Raw genomic sequence first — 19,798 nt, 5'->3', positions numbered from 1 at the left:
CCCATGGTAGGTCTCGGTGACGAGACTTGGCCCTGCCCGCCGGTGCCGCCCGTTGCCCACCAAGACGACGGGCACCGTCTGCCGTAAGAGCCGGGCAAAGCCGCCAAACTCATCGCGCTGTGGCGGGGGTCTCGCCTGGGCTTCCCCGAAGCACCGAGGCTCGGTGTCCCCCCGCTCAGCTCCGGCTTCACCCGCTTTATAACCAACCACAACTTCCCTTCGGTAGGGGAAGGCGAGCGCTAGTTGGGCAAGGGTCTGCGTTAGCCGGTGCCGGGTCTGCCCCTCGCCAGGAGCCGGAGCTCTGGGAACGTCTTTACGGCAAATTACTACAGAATTATTATCATTAAAACGGCGAGGGGGTTACCGTGCCTGGCTTTATACAGATAAATATTTCTTGCTCAGTTTATTGAATCGTCACATTTAATTGTCACGTTAAATACTGAGATAAATGACTGAGTCCCAAACAGGCTTCCAGTTGACGTTTACAATTTATTAAGCGAATAGAGGCGAGCAAACAGCGCGGGGTGCGCCGGGCGTCCCCGCTCCACCAAGACGCACGCGGTACAGTTCCCGTTTTCGGTTTATATCCCTTATACTAATACATATTCATGAACAGGCGTGTCTTCTTCGGCGCATGCCCTCTTCTCCTTCTAGGGTCTTCTTGAATCTTCCTCAGCGTGCCCCCGGGATGGCCCCAGACTTTCTGTGTGCACTTCACAAATTTCTCTTTACACAACACTATGCGGTCAGTGGTCAAACTGGTTTGAGCCGATATACCAGAATGTTGCTAGACTTAGGCTCGCCGTAACGCCATACGTTAACCCCTCCGCTAGACTTAGGCTCGCCGTAACGCCATATGTTAACTGCTCCGCTAGACTTAAGCTCGCCGTAACTCCATACCTTAACCCCTCCGCTAGACTTAGGCTCGCCGTAACTCCATACCTTAACCCCTCCGCTAGACTTAGGCTTGCCGTAACGCCATACGTTAACCCCTCCGCTAGACTTAGGCTCGCCGTAACGCCATACGTTAACCGCTCCGCTAGACTTAGGCTCGCCGTAACGCCATACCTTAACCCCTCCGCTAGACTTAGGCTTGCCGTAACGCCATACGTTAACCCCTCCGCTAGACTTAGGCTCGCCGTAACGCCATACGTTAACCGCTCCGCTAGACTTAGGCTCGCCGTAACGCCATACGTTAACCGCTCCGCTAGACTTAGGCTCGCCGTAACTCCATACCTTAACCCCTCCGCTAGACTTAGGCTTGCCGTAACGCCATACGTTAACCCCTCCGCTAGACTTAGGCTCGCCGTAACGCCATACGTTAACCGCTCCGCTAGACTTAGGCTCGCCGTAACGCCATACGTTAACCGCTCCGCTAGACTTAGGCTCGCCGTAACTCCATACCTTAACCCCTCCGCTAGACTTAGGCTTGCCGTAACGCCATACGTTAACCCCTCCGCTAGACTTAGGCTCGCCGTAACGCCATATGTTAACCGCTCTGCTAGACTTAGGCTTGCGGTCATACAAGGGTATGTAGGACAGGTTACGCTTCATCACACGAATCAGATGAACGTATTTCACAATAGGAAAGTGAAAGTGTTGAGGAATTTTTTTGCAGTCCGCAGGCCGGTACTCCCCGAAATCGGGGCGGGGGGTGTCTCCCGCGGCGTTTCCCAGCCCCGGCGGTGCCGAACCCCTTCCCTGCGGCCGCCGGTGGCCCTTGACCCCCCGCTGAGCCCCGAAATCTGCAGTTTTGTATCGGAACAGCCCAACTTGGCGGGATCGTCTTTAACAATAAGCAAGAAGAAATGCGTTTAGCCGAGTACTTGCCGGGCTGCGGCTATAACGAGAATACGGCTCGTACCTTGGGGTTTGAGCTGCTAATTACAGCTAATTAGCGTTAGTACTGAACTAATTACGACTAATTCAGGTTCACTTCCAGAGCGGGTCGCCAGCGCACCCTCCTGCCGCCGCCGCGGGGCTTTCCCGGGCACGAGAGAGTCTGAAACCGAAACCAGCCCCGGCAACCCCCGTCGAAACGTTAATTGCTGTTAATTAGCCGGGCAGGGGGTGCCGGGGCCGCTCCCCGGAGGGCTGCGAGCGCGGGGGGGTGGCGAGACCCACCCCTCCGGAGCGCTTTTCTCCCGGCTTCGCCGCCTTAGTTACTTGCCCGGTCGGGGGTCCGCACCCCGCAGGGGGGCAAGAGCCGGGGCTGGCCGGAGGGGGGGGTCTTCGGTAGCCCGCAATTAAGGAGGGGGCTCAAGGTGGGTCTTCTGGGGGCAGCCGCGGTCTCCCCCGTGGGCGCCTGGCTCTGTGCCGCGGCCGGCCGGGGGCTGGAGCCGGCGCCGGGACCCCCCGCGGTGCGCAGGGAGGGGGGCTCGTGCGGGGCGGCTGTGGGGAGGGACTGGGCATGCTGGGAGAGCTGGGGGCACTGGGGTGGGCTGGGGGTGCTGGGCTGGGGGCACGGGGATGGTCTGGGGGTGCTGGGCTGGGGGCACGGGGATAGACTGGGGATGCTGGGCTGGGGGCACGGGGATGGACTGGGGGCGCTGGGATAGACTGGGGATGCTGGGCTGGGGGCACTGGGATAGACTGGGGGTGCTGGCTGGGGGTACTGGGATAGACTGGGCTGGGGGCACTGAGCTGGACTAGGGGTGCTGGGCTGGGGTCACCGGGCTAAGCTGGGGGCACGGGGATGGGCTGGGGGTGCTGGGCTGGGGGCACTGGGATAGACTGGGGATGCTGGGCTGGGGGCACTGGGGTGTGCTGGGGATGCTGGGCTGGGGGCACGGGGATGGACTGGGGGCACTGGGATAGACTGGGGGTGCTGGGCTGGAGGCACTGGGATAGACTGGGGGTGCTGGCTGGGGGTACTGGGATAGACTGGGCTGGGGGCACTGGGGTGGGCTGGGGATGCTGGGCTGGGGATGCTGGGCTGGGGGCACTGGGATAGACTGGGGATGCTGGGCTGGGGGCATGGGGATGGGCTGGGGGCACTGGGGTGTGCTGGGGATGCTGGGCTGGGGGCACGGGGATAGACTGGGGGTGCTGGCTGGGGGTACTGGGATAGACTGGGATGGGCTGGGGGCACCGAGCTGGACTAGGGGTGCTGGGCTGGGGTCACCGGGCTAAGCTGGGGGTACTGGGCTGGACTGGGGCCGCTGGGCCAGGAGCACGGGGGGCTCTGGGGACCCGCTGCCGGCCGGGCCCCCGGCACCGCCCGTCGCTGCCAACGTTCCCGGGGCAAAGTGCAGCCGGGAACGGCAAAGCGCCGGCGTCCCGCCCGGGCTGAGCCTCGCCGAAACTCGCCGCACCCCAGGCACGGCGCGGGGTGAGCGAGGCCAGGCCGGGGCAGGGGCAGCCGGGGGGCTTTGGGGGGCGGCCGGGCGCTCCGGCCTGGCGTCGGGCGCCGGCGGCGTTTCGGCGGGGCGGGACGAGGGTCGCCCGCGCCTCGGTTTCCCCACGCGGGTTACGGCGGCGCCGCGGGGCGCGGGGGCTTCCCGCGGGGACGGGCTCGGGCTCGGGGGGGGGTGTCGGGACGGGGCCCCCCGCCGCCTCCCGCCGCCGCCCCCCGCTCCCTCGCCCAACCGCCGCCGTTTTGGGCCGCTTCCAGGTGTTTTTCCTCCTTTCCGCGCCAGCGCCGGGAGCGGCGCGGGGCCGGTTTTGGGCCCGAGCGGGGCGGTTCCCCCGCGTCCCCCCGGGGTTGGGGTCTGGCCCCAGACGATCCGGGCAGGGCTGTGACCCCGGGGGGGGCCGTGCCCGCCCCGGCTGCGCCGCCTTTGCCGCCGTCGGCGTTGCGGCAGGACAGACGCCCGTCTGTTTTTCTCCTCCGGTTTCCTGTTCCGCGCTCCCCCCTCCCAATAAAAACACCCAAACTTTTGGCCGCAGCCGCCCCGCGGCCGAGGAGCACAAGTTTGCCTCTGTGCAAAAAAAGCCGATTTTGACTTTTTTTTTAATTTTTTTTTTTTTTTTTTTTGGTTTGGAAAATAAAACCCACCCTAAAAATCGGCAGAGAAGCAAACGCGGGGGCTCAGCCCGGGGGAGCCCCCCGGCCCGGCGAGGAGGAGGAGGGGGGCTTCGGGTGGGGTGTTTGCGCTTGGTGGGACCCTCAGCCTGCGGGAGCCGGTGGCCCAAATCCCACGGGATCCGGGTGCCGAGTCTGCAAGTTCCCAGGGACTGGGTCCCTGTGCCTGCCCCCCCCCCCAAGGCGCCCGGGGTCCGGTGTCGGAGACCCCCTGCGATTTGGTCCCTGACCCCCCCTCCGCCACCCAATTCCCTCGGGATCCGGTCCCTGAGCCCCCAAGGGAGGGTTCACCCGTCGCCCTCCCACCGGCTCCAGGTGCCACCTCCCACCCGCCCCGGTGCTTCCCGGGGGGTCGGGGTCCCCCGCAGGCGGCACCGCTGACCCCCCTCTCCCGCTGCAGGACGGCTCCGCGGGGATGCCCGGATGCCCCTTCCGGCCCGATCCCTGCTCCCGCCACCGGCGGCGCCGCCCCGGCCGCCCCTCCGCCATGCCGGCGGCCATGCGGCTCCCCCCGGCCGCCGGCGCCCGGAGGGTTTGGTGTCTGGCGCTGCTGGCGCTGGCGGGAGACGCGGCGCGGCCGCCGTGCCGCATCGACGCCAACAACCGGACGGGGCTGTGCAAGGGGCAGGGCCTGGTGCGGGTGCCCCACGGCCTCCCCGGCGGCCTGCGCGGCCTCGACCTCTCCTACAACAAGCTGCAGGAGATCACGGCGGGCGACTTCGCCGGCATGACCCAGCTACGGCACTTGGATTTGGGCTACAACCACATCTCCCGCATCGCGCCAGACGCCTTCCTCTCCAACCCCCTCTTGGAGCATCTCCAGCTCTTCAACAACTCCCTTGACCGCATCCCGGCGCCGGCATTGCGACCGTTGGTCAACCTCCGTTGGTTGGATATGTCCAATAACCTCTACCGCAGCGCGGCATTGGACAGCGTCTTCGGCAGGCTGCGGCAGCTGCGGGAGCTGTCGCTGGGAGGGCCGCTGCTGCGGGACGTCTCCCGGTGGGACTTTGCCGTCTTGAAGGACACGGCGCTGCAGAAGTTCACCATCAAGTCAGCCTCCAGCCTGCGGCGGTACGAAGCCGGGGCTTTCTCGTGGCTCAACACCACGGAGCTATGGTGCGACATGGCCTTGGACGAGAGCGCAGCGGTTCTGCCGGTGATGCTGCGGGACCTGCGGGGCAAAGCCCTCAACTACCTGCGTTTCCGTAACCTCTTTGAGTTCACCTACTACACCGGTGACGCCGACCCCTTCGCTGGCTTGGCTGAGTTGCAGGTCACCAAGCTGGTCTTCTACCGGGGCAAGTTCAACGAGAACCTCCTCCGCTTGGCCCTGCTCAACGTCCAACGCTCCCGCGTCCGCGACTTGGCGCTGGTGGCCATCGACTTCGCCCGCTCGCCGCGGTGGAACAGCTCCGGCGTGGAGGCGGCTGCCCCGCGGCTCGACCGCCTCTTGCTGCAGGACATCAGCAACCCTGACATCCTGCGTTTCGACTGGACCTTTACCTGGTTGAGCGGCGTGGCCGCCCTCTCCATCATCAACGTCAACTTCAACTACGTCCCCTGCGACGCTTGGGGCGAGATGCGCAACGTGGAGGCCTTGGACGTCTCCAGCAACCGTCTGGAAGATGGTTATATCTACAACCAGCGTTGCCACTACCAGGGCGTCATGCCCAAGCTGGAAAGCTTAATCTTGGCCGCCAACCAGCTCCTGAGCCTGGCCGTGGTGGCCGCCTTGACGCGGACCTGGCCCCGGCTCGCCCGCCTTGACGCCAGCCACAATGGCTTGGGCAGCTTGCAGGAGACGTGCCAGTGGGGTCCCACCTTGCGTTGGCTGGCCCTGCACCACAACCGGGTGACAGCAGGGACCTTCGGGTGCCTGCCCACCACCCTCGAGTACCTGGACCTCTCCTACTCGCAGCTTGACCGCTTGGACATGGAGTACTTCACCCGCAGCCCCCGGCTACGAGAGCTGCGGTTGAGCGGCAACAAGATCAAGTTCATCCCCTCTGAGTGGAGATGCACCCACTTGGAGGTGCTGGCCATCGACGGCAACTCCTTCGGCATCATCAACCGCGGCTCCTTTGTCAACATGCCGCGGCTCGTTATCCTGGTGGCCGGCAACAACCCCTACCACTGCACCTGTGACCTCCACCTCTTCTTGGAGGAGACACGGCGGCGGGGACGACCCGCCTTGGCCGACTGGCCCCACAACTGGACCTGCTACCACCCCGAGCCGCTGCTGGATACGGCCGTGGCCGCCTACGCCCCGCGTCCCTTGGAATGCAACGTGCCGGCGCTGGTGGCCGTGGCGGCGGCCGGCACGGCGGCGGCGGTGGCGGCGTGCGCCGTGCTCTGCTGGAAGCTGGACGCCTGTTGGTACCTGCGAGCCACGTACCGGTTGGTGCGCGCCAAGTACGGCGGGCGGCGGGCGGGCGCCACGCGGCAATGCTCCTACCACGCCTTCATCTCCTACAGTCACGCCGATGCCGACTGGGTTCGCCGGGAGCTTCTGCGCCGGCTGGAGAGCACCACGCCGCCTTACCGGCTCTGCATCCACGAGCGGGACTTCACGCCGGGCCGTTGGATCATCGACAACATCGTGGAGAACATCGAGAGGAGCGCCAAGGTCATCTTCGTCCTCTCCCGCAGCTTCGTCGACAGCGAGTGGTGCAACTACGAGCTCTACTTCGCCCACCAGCGCGCCGTGGGGCTGGGCAGCGAGGACGTCATCCTGGTGGTGAAGGAGCCCATCGACGCTCAGGGTCTGCCCCGGCGCTTCGCCCGGCTCCGGAAGATGTTGGGCACCAAGACCTACCTGGAGTGGCCCCGCGAGCCGGGCAGACGCCCCTTCTTCTGGCGCCAGCTCCGCGGCCTCCTGGGCGGCGCCGGGGGGCTCGGCCCCGCCGCCGGCGCGGCGGAGACGGCCGCCGGCACGTAGCGGCGGCCTCTCTTGCCCCGCGTCCTTCGGTAGCCGGAGGGGGGTCCTGGGTGCCGCCCTGCGCCGGGTGTCCCACCCGCCTCGGCTTCCCCTGCCGACGGGGGGTCCTCACCAGGGTCACCCCATCTTCCCAGCCCCCTCCGAGGGACGGGAGATGGGGACGGCGCCCGGGAGGCGGCGGCGGCACCCGGAGGACGCGGCGACCCGAAATCCGCCTGAAATCCACCCTAAAAAGAGCCGAGACCGGCAGCGGGGACGAGCGGAGACCCCAAAACCCCCGTTCCCACGCCCGCAGCCGCACCCCGGGGCGAAGAGCCGGGGGTCCCCGCCGCGTCCGTGGTGGTGACCCCCCCCGGGACCCCCCCCGAGCCCGCCGCCGCCCGCCCCCTCCTTCCCTCTCATCCTTTTTTTTTTTTTTCCCCCGTGTTTTTCTCCGCTTTGCCATATTTTCCAAACTCCGTCCGCGCGCGCGCGCGTGTGTGTCCCCAAAAAAAAAAAAACCCAGCCACCCAGCCCGCTCGGGCTGTTTATTTTTAGCAGCCAATTGAAGATGAAGGAGGAGGGAAAAAAAAAACTAAAAAAAAAAAGGGAAAAAAAAAAATTATCCCGTCCGGAGACAGAGTAACCTTTGAGCCGCTGGCGGCCGCGGCCGGCGGCTCCGGTGGGCGATGGAGGGTGGCGGGTGCCGGCGGTTTCTCCCGGCGTTGCTCCTTCTCCCAGGTAACGTCGCCCCAAAATCCGGGCGGGTTTGGGAAAAGAGGGGTTTGGGGGGGGGGGGGGGGGGTTGGGGTGAAGCGGAGGCGTTTGGGGACGCCGGGGGTGGCGCCGAGCCGGGCACCCGTTAACCCCGCGCGCGGCGGGTGCCCCCCGCCGAGCCGCTCGGGGGGGTGGGGGAAACCGCCCGGGTTTGGTCTCTGTCCCCCCCCCCCCCCCCGCAATATATTTTTGGCTTTTTCCCGCGGGAGGGGGGGGACCCCAAAACCTCCCCGGGGTTTGCGGCCGGGAAGGGGTCGGTGCCGGCGTGGAAGGAAGCCAAACCCCGCTAAGAGGAACTCAAAAACCCCACTTTAACGGAAAAACTTACATTTTTGGGGGGGAAAAAAAGACAAACCAGGGTTTTTGTGCCGCTGGCGCGCGGGGGAGGCTGGCGGCCGGTCCCCAGCCCATCGCCGTCCCGTCTGGGCGCGTCCCCGCCTCAGTTTCCCCGCGCGGGGCCTCCGGGGGTGCTGGGTGCCGCCTTTGGGTGCTTGGTCCTGTATTTGGGGTGCCGGGTGCCACCTTTGGGGTGCTGGGTGGTTCATGTGGGATGCTGGGTGCTGTTTGTGGGGTGCTGGGTGCCACATTTGTGGTGCTTGGTCTTGTATTTGGGGTGCCGGGTGCTGTGCGAGGGGTGCTGGGTCCCACCTTTGGGGTGCTGTGTGAGGGGTGCCGGGTCCCACCTTTGGGGTGCTGGGTGCTGTTTGTGGGGTGCTGGGTGCCACATTTGGGGTGCTGGGTCCCACCTTTGGGGTGCTGGGTGCTGTGTGAGGGGTGCCGGGTCCCACCTTTGGGGTGCTGGGTGCTGTTTGTGGGGTGCTGGGTGCCACATTTGGGGTGCTGGGTGCTGGGCGGGGGGTGCTCAGTGCCACCTTCGGGGTGCCGGGTCCCACCTTTGGGGTGTGCCCGGAGCCACGCGCGGAGTGCTCAGCACCCAGCGCTCAGGCCCCCTCCCCACAGCCCCGGCGGGGCGCGGGGCGCCCCAAGCACCCATGGGTGCCAGGACCGGGCCAGCCCTCGCCGCGGCGGGGGCATCGCCCTGCCTAATTACGGGGCTGCGGCAAAGGCGGCGGCTGCGGCCGGGCCGGGGCCGTGGCCGGTCGCACCCGTCCCCATCTCCTTCCCCCCTCCCGCCACCTTAACTCCCCGCCGGGTGGGAGACGGGCGCTCCCAGCAGCACCCAAAAAATCAGGTGATTGGGGGCTGGGGGGGGGCTTCGCCCGGCCGCCGCCGCGGCCTTCGCGGTTCGGGGGTCGCGCCGGCGCGTCCCCCGTCCCTATAGACGGGTGTAAAGCTGGGGGGGGGGGGGTCCGTGGGCGCCCCCCCCCCCTCAGGGCTCGCCCCCCCCGCCCCAGGGCTGTGCGTGGGGTTCAACGTCGACGTCGGGCGCCCGCGGCTCTTCCACGGGCCGGCCGAGGCGCAGTTCGGCTACAAGGTGCTGCAGCGGGCGCGCGGCGGCGAGAAGTGGTGAGCGGCACCCGGGGGTGGGGGCCGGGGCGCCCGCCGGGCCCCCGCGGCGGGGCTGAGGGAGGGGGACGCCAGGCAGCGCGCGGCATCCCGCGGTGGGGGGCAGGACCGGGGTGCTGAGGTGGCGGCGGGCGCCGCCGGTAGAACCGGGGGGTGCCGGGGTCCCCGCCGGCGGGTGGGCGGCCGGCCCGGGGGAGGACGGACGGACGGATGGACGGCAGCCGCCGGCGGCCCGGGGCCGGTGGCGGAAGCGCCGCGGCGGCGGTGCCGCCGGCGGGCAGGGTTTGGCTCGGCGCCCCGAAATGCCGGAGGGCGGGGCGGTGCCGGTGACCCCGCCGGCGTCCCCTCACGCCGCCGCGTCCCCGCAGGCTGCTGGTGGGGGCCCCGTGGGACGGCGACCGCCGAGGGGACGTCTACAAGTGTCGCGTGGGACCCCCCAACGCCACGTGCGCCAAAGCCAACCTCGGTACCGCCATGCCCCGCGCCATGGGCGGCCGCCTCCGCGCCCGCCTGCGCCCGTTCCGGCCCGGCGCGGCCGCGGAGGGGGTCACCGCGGCGCTGACCCCCGGCGTCTCTCTCTCTCTCCCCCCGGCACCGAGGAGCCGCAGCGCCGCGGCTCTCCCCCGGCCGCAACGGCCACTTCGGGATGACGCTGCTGGACTCCGAGGACGGCGGCTTCGTGGTGAGCGGAGCCTCCCCCGAGGGAAACGGAGGCGGGGGCGCGCGCGGCGGCCGGCCCCCCGCCCACGCGCGGTGTCCCCGTCCCCGGCCAGGCTTGCGCCCCGCTTTGGTCCCAGGCGTGCGGCACCTCCGTCTTCAGCACCGGCATCTGCGCCCGGCTGGACGGCGACCTGCGGCCGGCGGGGACCGTGGCGCCCACGGCGCAGCGTGAGTGGGGGCGGCCGCGGCTCCGGCCGGCGGCGGGGCGCGCGGCGGCGCGGGGTGCCAGCGGCGTCCCCCTCGGCAGGCTGCTCCACATACATGGACATCGTCATCGTCCTGGACGGCTCCAACAGCATCTACCCCTGGCACGAGGTGCAGAACTTCCTCAGCAGCGTCCTCGGCAAGTTCTTCATCGGGCCCGGACAGATCCAGGTGAGCCGGTGCCCGGGGCCGGGCCGGTGTCCCCGGGGCGGTGCCATCGTCCCCATGGCGATGCCATCGTGCCCTTGGCGGTGCCATCATCCCCTTGGCGGTGCCATGGTCCCCGGGGTGACGCCATGGTCCCCTTGGCGATGCCATCGTCCCCAGTGCGGTGCCATCATCCCCGGGGTGATGCCATGGTCCCCGGGGTGATGCCATCGTCCCCATGGCAGTGCCATCAACCCCTTGGCGATGCCATGGTCTCCAGGGCGATGCCATCATCCCCGGGGCGATGCCATCATCCCCTTGGCGATGCTATGGTCCCCTTGGCGGTGCCATCGTCCCCTTGGCGATGCTATGGTCCCCGGGGCGGTGCCATCATCCCCATGGCGATGCCATTGTCCCTGGGGTTATGCCATGGTCCCCAGGGTGATGCCATCATCCCCACGGCAATACCATCGTCCCCAGCGTGTTGCCATCATCCCCATGGCGATGCCATTGTCCCAGGGTGATGCCATGGTCCCCAGGATGACGCCATCATCCCCATGGCGATACCATCGTCCCCAGCATGTTGCCACTGTCCCCAGGGCGATGCCATCGTCCCCGGGGTGTTGCCATGGTCCCCATGGCGGTGCCATCATCCCCATGGCGATGCCATTGTCCCCGGGACAATGCCGCCATCCCTGGGCTAGTGCCCCCGGGGCGATGCCAGCTGGGGACACTTTCGGGGGGGGGGGGGTAAGGGTGGACTTCGCCGGCAGGGTCTGCGCCGTGGGGCGCGGGGGCCGCGCCGCGCCTCGGGGGCCGCACGCGCGTTGTGGGGCGCGGGGGTGACCCCGCCGGCCGAGCACCCCGTCTCCGCGGCAGGTCGGGGTGCTGCAGTACGGGGAGCGGGCGGTGCACGAGTGGGTGCTGGGGCGGTACCGGACGGCGCAGGAGGTGGTGGAGGCGGCCAAGAACATCAGCCGGCAGGAGGGGCGGGAGACGCGCACCGCCTTCGCCATCCGCCGCGCGTGGTGCGCGCCGGGGCTGGGGTCTAGGTTGGGATTGGGGTTGGGATTGGGATTGGGATTGGTCTTGGGGCTGGGGTCTAGGCTGGGATTGGGGTTGGGTTTGGGATTGGGATTGGGGCTGGGGTCTAGGCTGGGTTTGGGGCTGGGTTTGGGATTGGGTTTGCAATTGGGGTTGGGTTTCGGAATGGGAATTGGGGCTGGGATTGGGGTTGGGTTTGGCATTGGGGCTGGGATTGGGTCGGGGTCAGGGTTTGGGGTCAGGATCGGGGTTGGGATTGGCGTCAGGACTGGGGTCAGGATCAGGGTCAGGTCGCGATTGGGGTGGGGGTGAGGATCCGGCTGGGCTTGGAATCAGGACTGGGGATGGGATGGGGGTCGGGAGCGAGGCTGGGATCGGGATTGGGGTCAGGATTGGGGTCGAGGTCGGGATCAGGATCGGGGCCAGGTTGGGGGTCGGGTTTGGGGTCGAGGTCGGGATCAGGATCGGGATGGGGTTTGGGATCGGGGTCGGGATCAGGGTCGGCCTGAGGCCGCCCGTCCTCCGCGGCAGCACCGAAGCCTTCAGCCCCGAGCGGGGCGGGCGGGCCGATGCCACGCGGCTGATGATCGTGGTGACGGACGGGGAGTCCCACGACGGCGAGGAGCTGCCCGAGGCGCTGGCGGAGTGCGAGAAACGCAACGTCACCCGCTACGCCATCGCGGTGAGCGCCCCGCCGGTCGGGAGCGGGCACCCTGCCTCGGTTTCCCCACTCCCCGTTGGCGCCGCGCCGCGGCGGGGGACCCCGCCGGGTCGGGATCTGGCCCCCGGGTGACGCCGGGGCCCCTGTGCCCAGGTGCTGGGGCACTACCTGCGCCGGCAGCAGGACCCCGAGGATTTCATCCGCGAGATCAAGTTCATCGCCAGCGACCCCGACGAGAAATACTTCTTCAACGTCACCGACGAGGCCGCCCTCAACGACATCGTGGACGCCTTGGGCGACCGCATCTTCAGCCTGGAAGGTGACGCGGGGCCGGGGGGGGCCGGGACCCCCGGGGAGGGCTGCGAGAGAACAGCTGGGACCACATCTGGGGCGCACCCGCTCCTTCCCCCTCCCCAGGCACCCACGGCTACAACGAGAGCTCCTTCGAGCTGGAGATGTCCCAGATCGGCTTCTCCGTCCACCTCCTGGAGGTGAGGCCGCCGGGGCGGGCGCGCCGCGGCGGCGGCGGCGGCGGGAAATAACCCTCGGCCCCGGGCGGCGCGTCCCCGTCACGCCGGGCGGCCGGTGTCGCGGGTGACGCGCTCTGGGGGGGGGTCCGGGGAGGCCGAGGCGGCGCCGGCCTCGAGGCGTGCCGCGCGCTTCGCCCCAGCGCCCGGCCCCGCTCGCCGCCCCGCCAGGACGGGATCCTCTTCGGCACGGTGGGAGCCTACGACTGGGACGGGGCCGTGCTGGAGGAGAGCCGGCGCGGCCGCATCGTCCCGCCCCGGAAAGCCTTGGAGAAGGAGTTCCCGCTGGAGCTGAAGAATCACGCGGCTTATTTGGGTACGGGGGGGGGTGTCCCGAGGGATGCGGCGCGAACCGGGGATGCTCCGTGTCCCGGAGAATTGGGGCAAACCGGGAATGCTCCCTGTCCTGAGGGATGTGGGGCAAACCGGGAATGTTCCGCGTCCCCCACGATGCGGCGTGAACCAGGGATGCTCCGTGTCCCGGGGATTTGGGGTGAACTGGGGACGCTCCGTGTCCCAGGGATTTGGGGTGAACTGGGGACGCTCTGTGTCCTGGGGCTTTGGGGTGAACCGGAGCCGCTCCATGTCCCAGGGATTTGGGGTGAACCAGGGATGCTCCATGTCCCCAGGGATGCAGCACGAACCGGGGCCGCTCTGTATCCCGGGGCTTTGGGGCGAACCAGAGCCGCTCCGTGTCCGGAGGGACGTGGGGCGAACCGGGGATGCTCTGTGTCCCCAGGGATGCGGTGTGAACTGGAGACGCTCCATGTCCCGGGGATTTGGGGCAAACTGGGGACGCTCCATGTCCCCAGGGATGCGGCACGAACCGGGGCCGCTCCGTGTCCCGGGGCTTTGGGGCGAACCGGGGACCATCGGGAGCCGAGGGGCGCGGGGTGCCCCGGGGGTGCCGGGGGCGGCAGCACCAGCGGGGGGTCCTCGCTGCGGCTGACGCCCGCGCTCGCCCGCCCCAGGCTACGCCGTCTCCTCGCTGCGGCTGCCGGGCGGGCGGCGCCTGTACGTGGCCGGAGCCCCTCGCTTCCAGCACAAGGGCAAGGTCATCCTCTTCGAGATGGATGCCCTGGGGACCGTGACGGTGGCCCAGGCGCTGACGGGGGAGCAGGTAGGGGCTGCGGGGGGGGGGGCCGGGGGCCGCCGCGGGAAGGGGCTGCCGGCGGCCCCCGGCCTGACGCGGCCCCGCCGCGGCCGGCAGATCGGCTCCTACTTCGGCAGCGAGGTGTGCGCCCTGGACGCGGACGGGGACGGGGCCAGCGACGTGCTGCTGGTGGCCGCTCCCATGTACCTGGGTGCCCAGAGCAGGGAGACGGGGCGGGTGTACCTGTACAGAGTGGGGCAGGTGAGGGGCTGGGGGGGCCGCGGGGGGCCGGGGGGGGGGACACGCAGCGGGGTTGGGGGACGCGACAAGGTCGGGTGGGTGCGGCAGGGTCGAGGGGTGCGGTGGGATTGGGGGGGGACGCGGCGGCGTCAGGGAGACGCAGCGGGGCCGAGGGGGGCAGGCGGCCCGGGGGATCGCCCTGCGCTCCCCCCGCCACCTCCCGGGGAGCACGCGGGGCCGGACCCGGCACCCTGGGGTACCGAGGGCCACCCTGTGCCCCCCCAGCGGCTCCTGGCCCCCGCCGGCACCCTGCACGCCGACAAGAAGCCGCAGGACTCCCGGTTTGGCTACGCCCTGGCCGCTGTGCCGGATCTCAACCACGACGGCTTCAACGACGTGGTGGTGGGGGCTCCGCTGGAGGACGGGCACCGCGGTGCCGTCTACGTCTACCACGGCGCCCCGGGCACCCTCCTGCCCCATTACAAGCAGGTGAGATGGGACCGGGGGGGCTGGGGGGGGGGGTCTCGCTGCTATCTGGGGAGCTCCGTTTAGGTTGAGCACAAACTTCTACGAGACGGCGGCGAAGCCACCGCTCGCCCCCCCCGCTCTCCCCCCCCCCGCAGCGCATCGAGGCGGCGGCCTTGGCGCCCGGCCTCAGCTATTTCGGCCGCAGCGTGGACGGGCGGCTGGACCTGGACGGGGACGGGCTGGTGGACTTGGCCGTGGGCGCGCAGGGGGTGGCCGTGCTGCTGCGGTGAGTCCTGGGGACGGGGACGGGCCGCGCGGGGCCGCCCGGCTCGGCCCTGCCTGGCGGGGTGCCCCCGGGCACCCCCCGTGCCTCAGTTTCCCCGCGCTGCAAGAGGAGGAGCGGCTGGGGACACGGCGCAGGGATGGACGTCGCCGTCCCCGTCGGCGTCCCGGTGACGCCGTCCCCTCGCTGCCAGCTCCCGCCAGATCGTCCAGGTCAACACGTCGCTGACGGTGGAGCCCCCGGCCATCAACGTCATCCAGAAGAACTGCCAACGCGGCGGCACCGGCGCCGTCTGCCTGCGGGCCAGGGTCTGCTTCCGCGCCGGGACCCGCGCCCGGGGCCAACGGGACAGGGAGATCGGTGAGTGCCGGGGCCGGCCCCAGAGCGTCCCCGGAGTGCCCCTGGGGTGTCCCCAGCCCCACGGGCAGCGCCGAGCCCCCGTCCCCGTCCCCGCACAGAGCTCCGGTACAACGTGTCCCTGGAGGAGAGGACACCGGGCGCTCGAGCTGCCTTCGACTCGGGCGCCCGGCGGCTGCTCCAGCGCCGCCTCGAGCTCTCGCCGGGCCGGCAGAGCTGCCTCCGCTTCCCCTTCCACGTCCTGGTGAGCCGCGGCGGGACCCCTCCCCGGGACACGGGTGGCTTTTTCCACCCGCCCCCAGCGGCACTGGGGGCGAACGGGGACCCCTCCGCCCTCCCCAGGACACCACGGACTATCTGCGACCCCTCAGCTTCACGGTGAGGTTGGCCCTGGCCGAACCCACCGGGCCGGTGCTGGACGAGGCGTCCCCCACCACCATCCGGAAACTGGTGGGTGCCGGAGGGGGCGGCCGGGTCCAGGGTCACCCCTGCCGCTCCCGGCGCCGGGATCACAGCCGGCTCCTTCCAGATTCCCTTCTTCAAGGACTGCGGCGAGGACGACGAGTGTGTCACGGACCTGGTGCTCAGGGCCACCATGGACATCGCGGGCTCCAGGTACGGGGTGTCCCCGAGGTGTCCCCGGGGCTGAGCTGCGTCCCGGGACCCCGCCGGGGCCGTCACCGCCCTCGCCGCCGCAGGCAGAGCCCCCACGTCCTGCGCAAGGGCAGGAGGAAGGTGGTGGTGGACGTGGTCCTGGAGAACAAGAAGGAGAACGCCTACAACGCCAGCCTGCTCCTCCGCTTCTCCGGCAACCTCCACTTCTCCAGCCTCGCGCTCCAGGTGCGGGGCCGCGGGGGGTCCCCCAGGCCTGCACGGCCCCCCCAGCCCCTCCAGGACGTCGTAGTCCTTCCAGCCCCGTACAGACCCTCCAGCCCGTCCCAGGACAAAGACTGGGGTCTCTCCAGCCTTACAGAGACCCTCTGGCCCGTTCTCACCCCCAACCCACCCCGGGGGAGCTGGGGGTCCCTCTGGCCCGTATGGGTCCCCCAACCCACCCCAGGTGGGAGCTGGGGGTCTGTGTGGCCCCATATGGGTCCCTCAACCCACCCCAGGGAGGAGGTAGGGGTCCATTTGGTCCTATATGGGTCTCCTAGCCTGCCCCAGGTGGGGGTCGATGCGGCCCCACAGGGCCCCTCAGCCCCCTCCACCCCCAGCGCTCCCGTCCCCGTCCCCATCCAGCCGTCGGTGACGCCCCCCCCCCTCCGCAGGACCCCAGCCCGGTGAAGCTGGAGTGCACGGCGCTGCCGGGTCACCGCCGGCTCTGCAGCGTTGGCTACCCCGTCTTCCGCTCGCTGGCCAAGGTAGGGGACTGGGGCCCCCCGGGACCCCCGGCCGGGTCCCCGCGCGCCCATCGCACCCCTCCGACGGCCCCGCTCGCCCCCAGGTCTCCTTCACCCTGGAGCTGGAGTTCAGCTGCTCCGTCCTCCTCGACCGAGCCGAGGTCGCCCTCGAGGCCAGCAGGTAGGAGCGGGCTGGGGGGCAGCTGCACCCCATGGGGTGGCCGAGGCGGTGGGTGCGGATGGAGCCCGAGCCCCCCACGGCCGCCTCTCGCCGCCCCGTGCAGCGACGGCACCGAGGCGACGCTGGAGGACAACGCGGTCCGGCTTTCCGCCCCCATCCGCTACGAGCCCGAGCTCTTCCTCTCCAGGTAGGGCTGGGGGCAGCGGGGCCGAGGTGCGGGGGGCTTCGCGGCGCTGGGGCCGGAGCCGACCCCGCTCGCGCCCCGGCAGCGCTGCCAACCTGCACCGCTACGAGGTTCACCCGCTCGGCACCTTCCCCCACGGCCCCGGCCCCGAATTCAAGACCACGGTGAAGGTGAGGAGCTGGGGGGGGGGGGGGGGGGCAGAGGGGGGGCCCGGCTCAGCCCGCTCTCCCCCCCCAGGTGCAGAATTTCGCGTGCTACCCCGTCCGAAACCTCACCCTCCGCATGGCGCTGCCGGCCCTGGGCTACCGCCGGGCCACCTTCCTCTCCGTCACACGCGTCCTGGCCGACAACGTGAGCCCCTCGCCCGAGCTGGGGGTCCTGGGGGCGGGGCCCTGCACCCCCCGGCGCTGAGCCCAGCTCCTCTTCACCCCCCCCCTCCCCAGGCTACCTGCGTGCTGCGGCCCCCCCCCGAGGAGCCGCGGGGCACGGCCACGGTGGTCCCGGTGCACCCCGCGGACCTCCTGCACGTGGACAGGCTGGTGAGCGGCGCCGGGACGCTCCCCCCCCCACCCCCCCGGGGTTTGGGGGGGCGGGGGGGCTCCCCCCCTACTCTCCCCCCCCCCCGCTTTTGTTGCCGCCGTAGGACTGCGGCAACGCCTGGTGCCAGGAGCTGAGCTGCCGGCTGGGGCGGCTGGACCGCGGCGCGGAGCTCTCCGTCCACGTCCTCCGCGCCATCCACGCCGACTTCTTCCGCGGGGTGAGGGGGGCGACGGGTGACCCCCCCCCCCCCCCCCCCGCCACGCCCCGGCCGGGGGCGGAGAGCGAGCCGGGGGCGGGAAGCACGGCGCGAAGCCCCCGCTCTCCCCCTCCCCAGGCTCAGTTCAGGAGCGTGAGGGTGGTCAGCACGGCCTGGCTGGGGGTCCCGGCGAGCGGCGCGCTGGCGCTGGCGGACGGGGCGCGGCGCAGGGAGGTAGGAGCCCCCCAGCCCCGGGGCTGTGGGGACACCCCCCCGTCCCCGCCCGCTCCCCGGGGCCCCTTCTTTTTCCGCAGACGGTGCTTGAAGTCATCCAGGCCAAGCGGGTGCCCGTCTCCCTCTGGATCCTGGTGGGCAGCGTCCTGGGGGGGCTGCTCCTGCTGGCGCTGATCATCTTCTGCCTGTGGAAGGTGAGAGCGGGGCTGGGCCTGCGGCGGGGGCCGGGGGGGGACCGGGAGCTCTGCCCGCCCGCCCCACGCTCCCCTCCGTCCTCTCCCTCTCGCCCCAGCTGGGCTTCTTCACCCGCAAGAAGCTCCCCGAGGAGGAGGAGGAGGAGAAGGAGCAGTGAGGGGCAGGCGGTGACCCCTCGAGCCCGGCGCCGGCGGGGAGGGGCACGGCCCTTCCCCACCCTTGGGGACAACGGGGGGGCTCGGGACTCCGCCGCCCTCCCGCCTCGGCTCCATCCTTGCGGCGGGCGACGCCTCGGCGGGGGCTGGATTGTGCTGGCGCGGGGATGCAGCCAGGTGAGGTCGGGGTCCGGCGGCGGCGCGAAGGAGCCCCCCAGCTTTGACCCGAAGGACTTGGGGGTGGTCGTGGAGGTGGGGAGCAGGGGAGCCCCCCGGGCTGGAAGACGCGGCTCCGCCAATAAAGCTCAGCCCCGCAGCGACGCTCGAGCGCGTGGTACCCGCCGCCGCGCTCCGCCTGCGCCCGGGCTCCGGGACGCTCCCGGAGTGGAAACGCTCCGAATAAACCACCGAAACACGCCGGAGCGACGCCAGCGAGGGCCGGGGAACGGAAAGGGAGGAGGGGGGAAGGCGTGCCTGGCCCCCTCAGCCCTACCTCGCCCGGGCAAGCGGCGGGCTTCAACTCTGCCCCACGGGGGGGCTGGGGGGGTGGAAAAATCCCCGATTTTAGGCACTTCAGGGCTGAGCGAGCTGGTGCTCCCCAAATATCCCTAGAAGGTGTGCGCCTCCCCCCCTCAGCACCCCCAAAACCCACCCCGCAGGCGGGGCACTTCGGGGGAGCCCGAAATGCTGCGTAACGGGGGAAACCCAGCGAAGGAAACGCTCACACCGGGTTTAGCTGCGTTAAAGCATTTTCCCTGCCCTTGGCACCGACCGGCGCGGCCGAGAGCCGCGTCTCGGCTCTTAACTCCCCGCCGAAACCCGGCCCGAGCCCCGGGGGAAGAGCGGCAGCTCCAAAACCTCCTCCTCGCCCGGCGCAGGGGTCTCCTTCCCCCGAAAGGAGGGAGGGACGGGCGGCACCGCGTCCCCCGCGTCGGGGAGCCAAGTCCTGGAGGATCGGGCCCGGGACACCGACGCCCCAAAAAGCCGCTGGGCGCCCGTCCCCAGCCCACAGCGGGGCTCGACTGCTGCCCTCCCGCCCCTGAATAAGCATTTTTCCCACCAAAAAGGCCCTTTAGAGCCACCCCCCGAGCTTATTCCCAGCCCTGCCGGTCCTCCACCGGCCCCCCGGGCTCCTCAGCCGCCGCTTCCAGCCCTAACAATCCTTCTCCACCTTTGATCTTCTTTATAAAGGCCTTTATTTGACTCAATAGCAAACGAAACACTAGTTTAAATCGAGTGTACGTAGTACACTGTTTACAGCAATGAAGCGGCAACACGTTTAGACGCGACCTACCTCTCCCGCCCAGGCCGAGGCGGGGGTTTAACATCGCCAGGCGGTGGTTGAGTAGGTGCCGTAAGCACAGGAGTTATTCAGACAATAAAAACAAGGAGTCAAAGATGGATGAAATGTTACAGAAGGAGGGGGGGAAAATACAAAATGCGCAAAAATAAAGAGATTCTCTTAAAGTTACCGGACTAAGGGAGAATTAAGACCGTGTGTTAAACGCCGGGGACTCGGCCGTTAAAAGGGTTACGCAGAGTTAGGTCTGTTTCCCTAAAGGATGCCTTCGATGTGGTCCGTACGATACCAGCCAGCTAAGGGTCCTAAACGACTCGCTGTGGGTGGGGGGCAGGTTTCGCAGACCTGGGGACACAGGCACATGGAGAAGGGCCAAGAAAAAAAAAAACAAACAAAAAAAACCCAACAACAAACCCCAAAACAAACAAACAAACATCCACGACAAGACAGAAAATCCTGCTCGGTGCATTCCTGTTCCCAGAACCGGGGGGCTCCCGCACGTCCCCGACCGCGCTTCTCTCCGCCAGCATGCCCTGGGAAG

At 69.3% G+C, this 19,798-nt stretch overlaps 2 protein-coding genes across 2 annotated transcripts; both read left to right on the top strand.

Moving 5' to 3' along the window:
- Window positions 1-4,511: 4,511 nt before the first annotated feature.
- Window positions 4,512-6,990, top strand: LOC309414273 (toll-like receptor 2; the record flags this gene model as incomplete). The annotated part of the gene is made up of 1 exon (XM_082011573.1): window positions 4,512-6,990. One exon carries the CDS (start codon window positions 4,512-4,514, stop codon window positions 6,963-6,965), a length of 2,454 nt encoding a protein of 817 aa, XP_081867699.1. The 3' UTR covers window positions 6,966-6,990.
- Window positions 6,983-18,068, top strand: ITGA10 (integrin subunit alpha 10). The gene is made up of 30 exons (XM_082011689.1): window positions 6,983-7,685; window positions 9,056-9,188; window positions 9,557-9,654; window positions 9,788-9,870; window positions 9,962-10,076; window positions 10,156-10,283; window positions 11,139-11,287; window positions 11,835-11,985; window positions 12,118-12,283; window positions 12,382-12,455; window positions 12,663-12,807; window positions 13,463-13,611; window positions 13,702-13,845; window positions 14,110-14,313; window positions 14,448-14,578; window positions 14,769-14,935; window positions 15,034-15,176; window positions 15,275-15,382; window positions 15,462-15,547; window positions 15,631-15,772; window positions 16,201-16,293; window positions 16,377-16,453; window positions 16,557-16,640; window positions 16,723-16,807; window positions 16,875-16,988; window positions 17,081-17,176; window positions 17,281-17,394; window positions 17,512-17,607; window positions 17,688-17,801; window positions 17,900-18,068. The coding sequence occupies exons 1-30, from the start codon at window positions 7,634-7,636 to the stop codon at window positions 17,957-17,959; spliced, it is 3,501 nt and encodes a 1,166-aa protein (XP_081867815.1). The 5' UTR covers window positions 6,983-7,633; the 3' UTR covers window positions 17,960-18,068.
- The last annotated feature ends 1,730 nt before the right edge of the window (window positions 18,069-19,798 follow it).

This window comes from Phaethon aethereus (assembly GCF_964289735.1).
Source record: "Phaethon aethereus genome assembly, chromosome: 28".
Classification (NCBI taxonomy): domain Eukaryota; kingdom Metazoa; phylum Chordata; class Aves; order Phaethontiformes; family Phaethontidae; genus Phaethon; species Phaethon aethereus.
The sequence above is the reverse complement of the archived record's forward strand: the minus strand, read 5'-3'. Positions and strand labels throughout refer to the sequence as shown.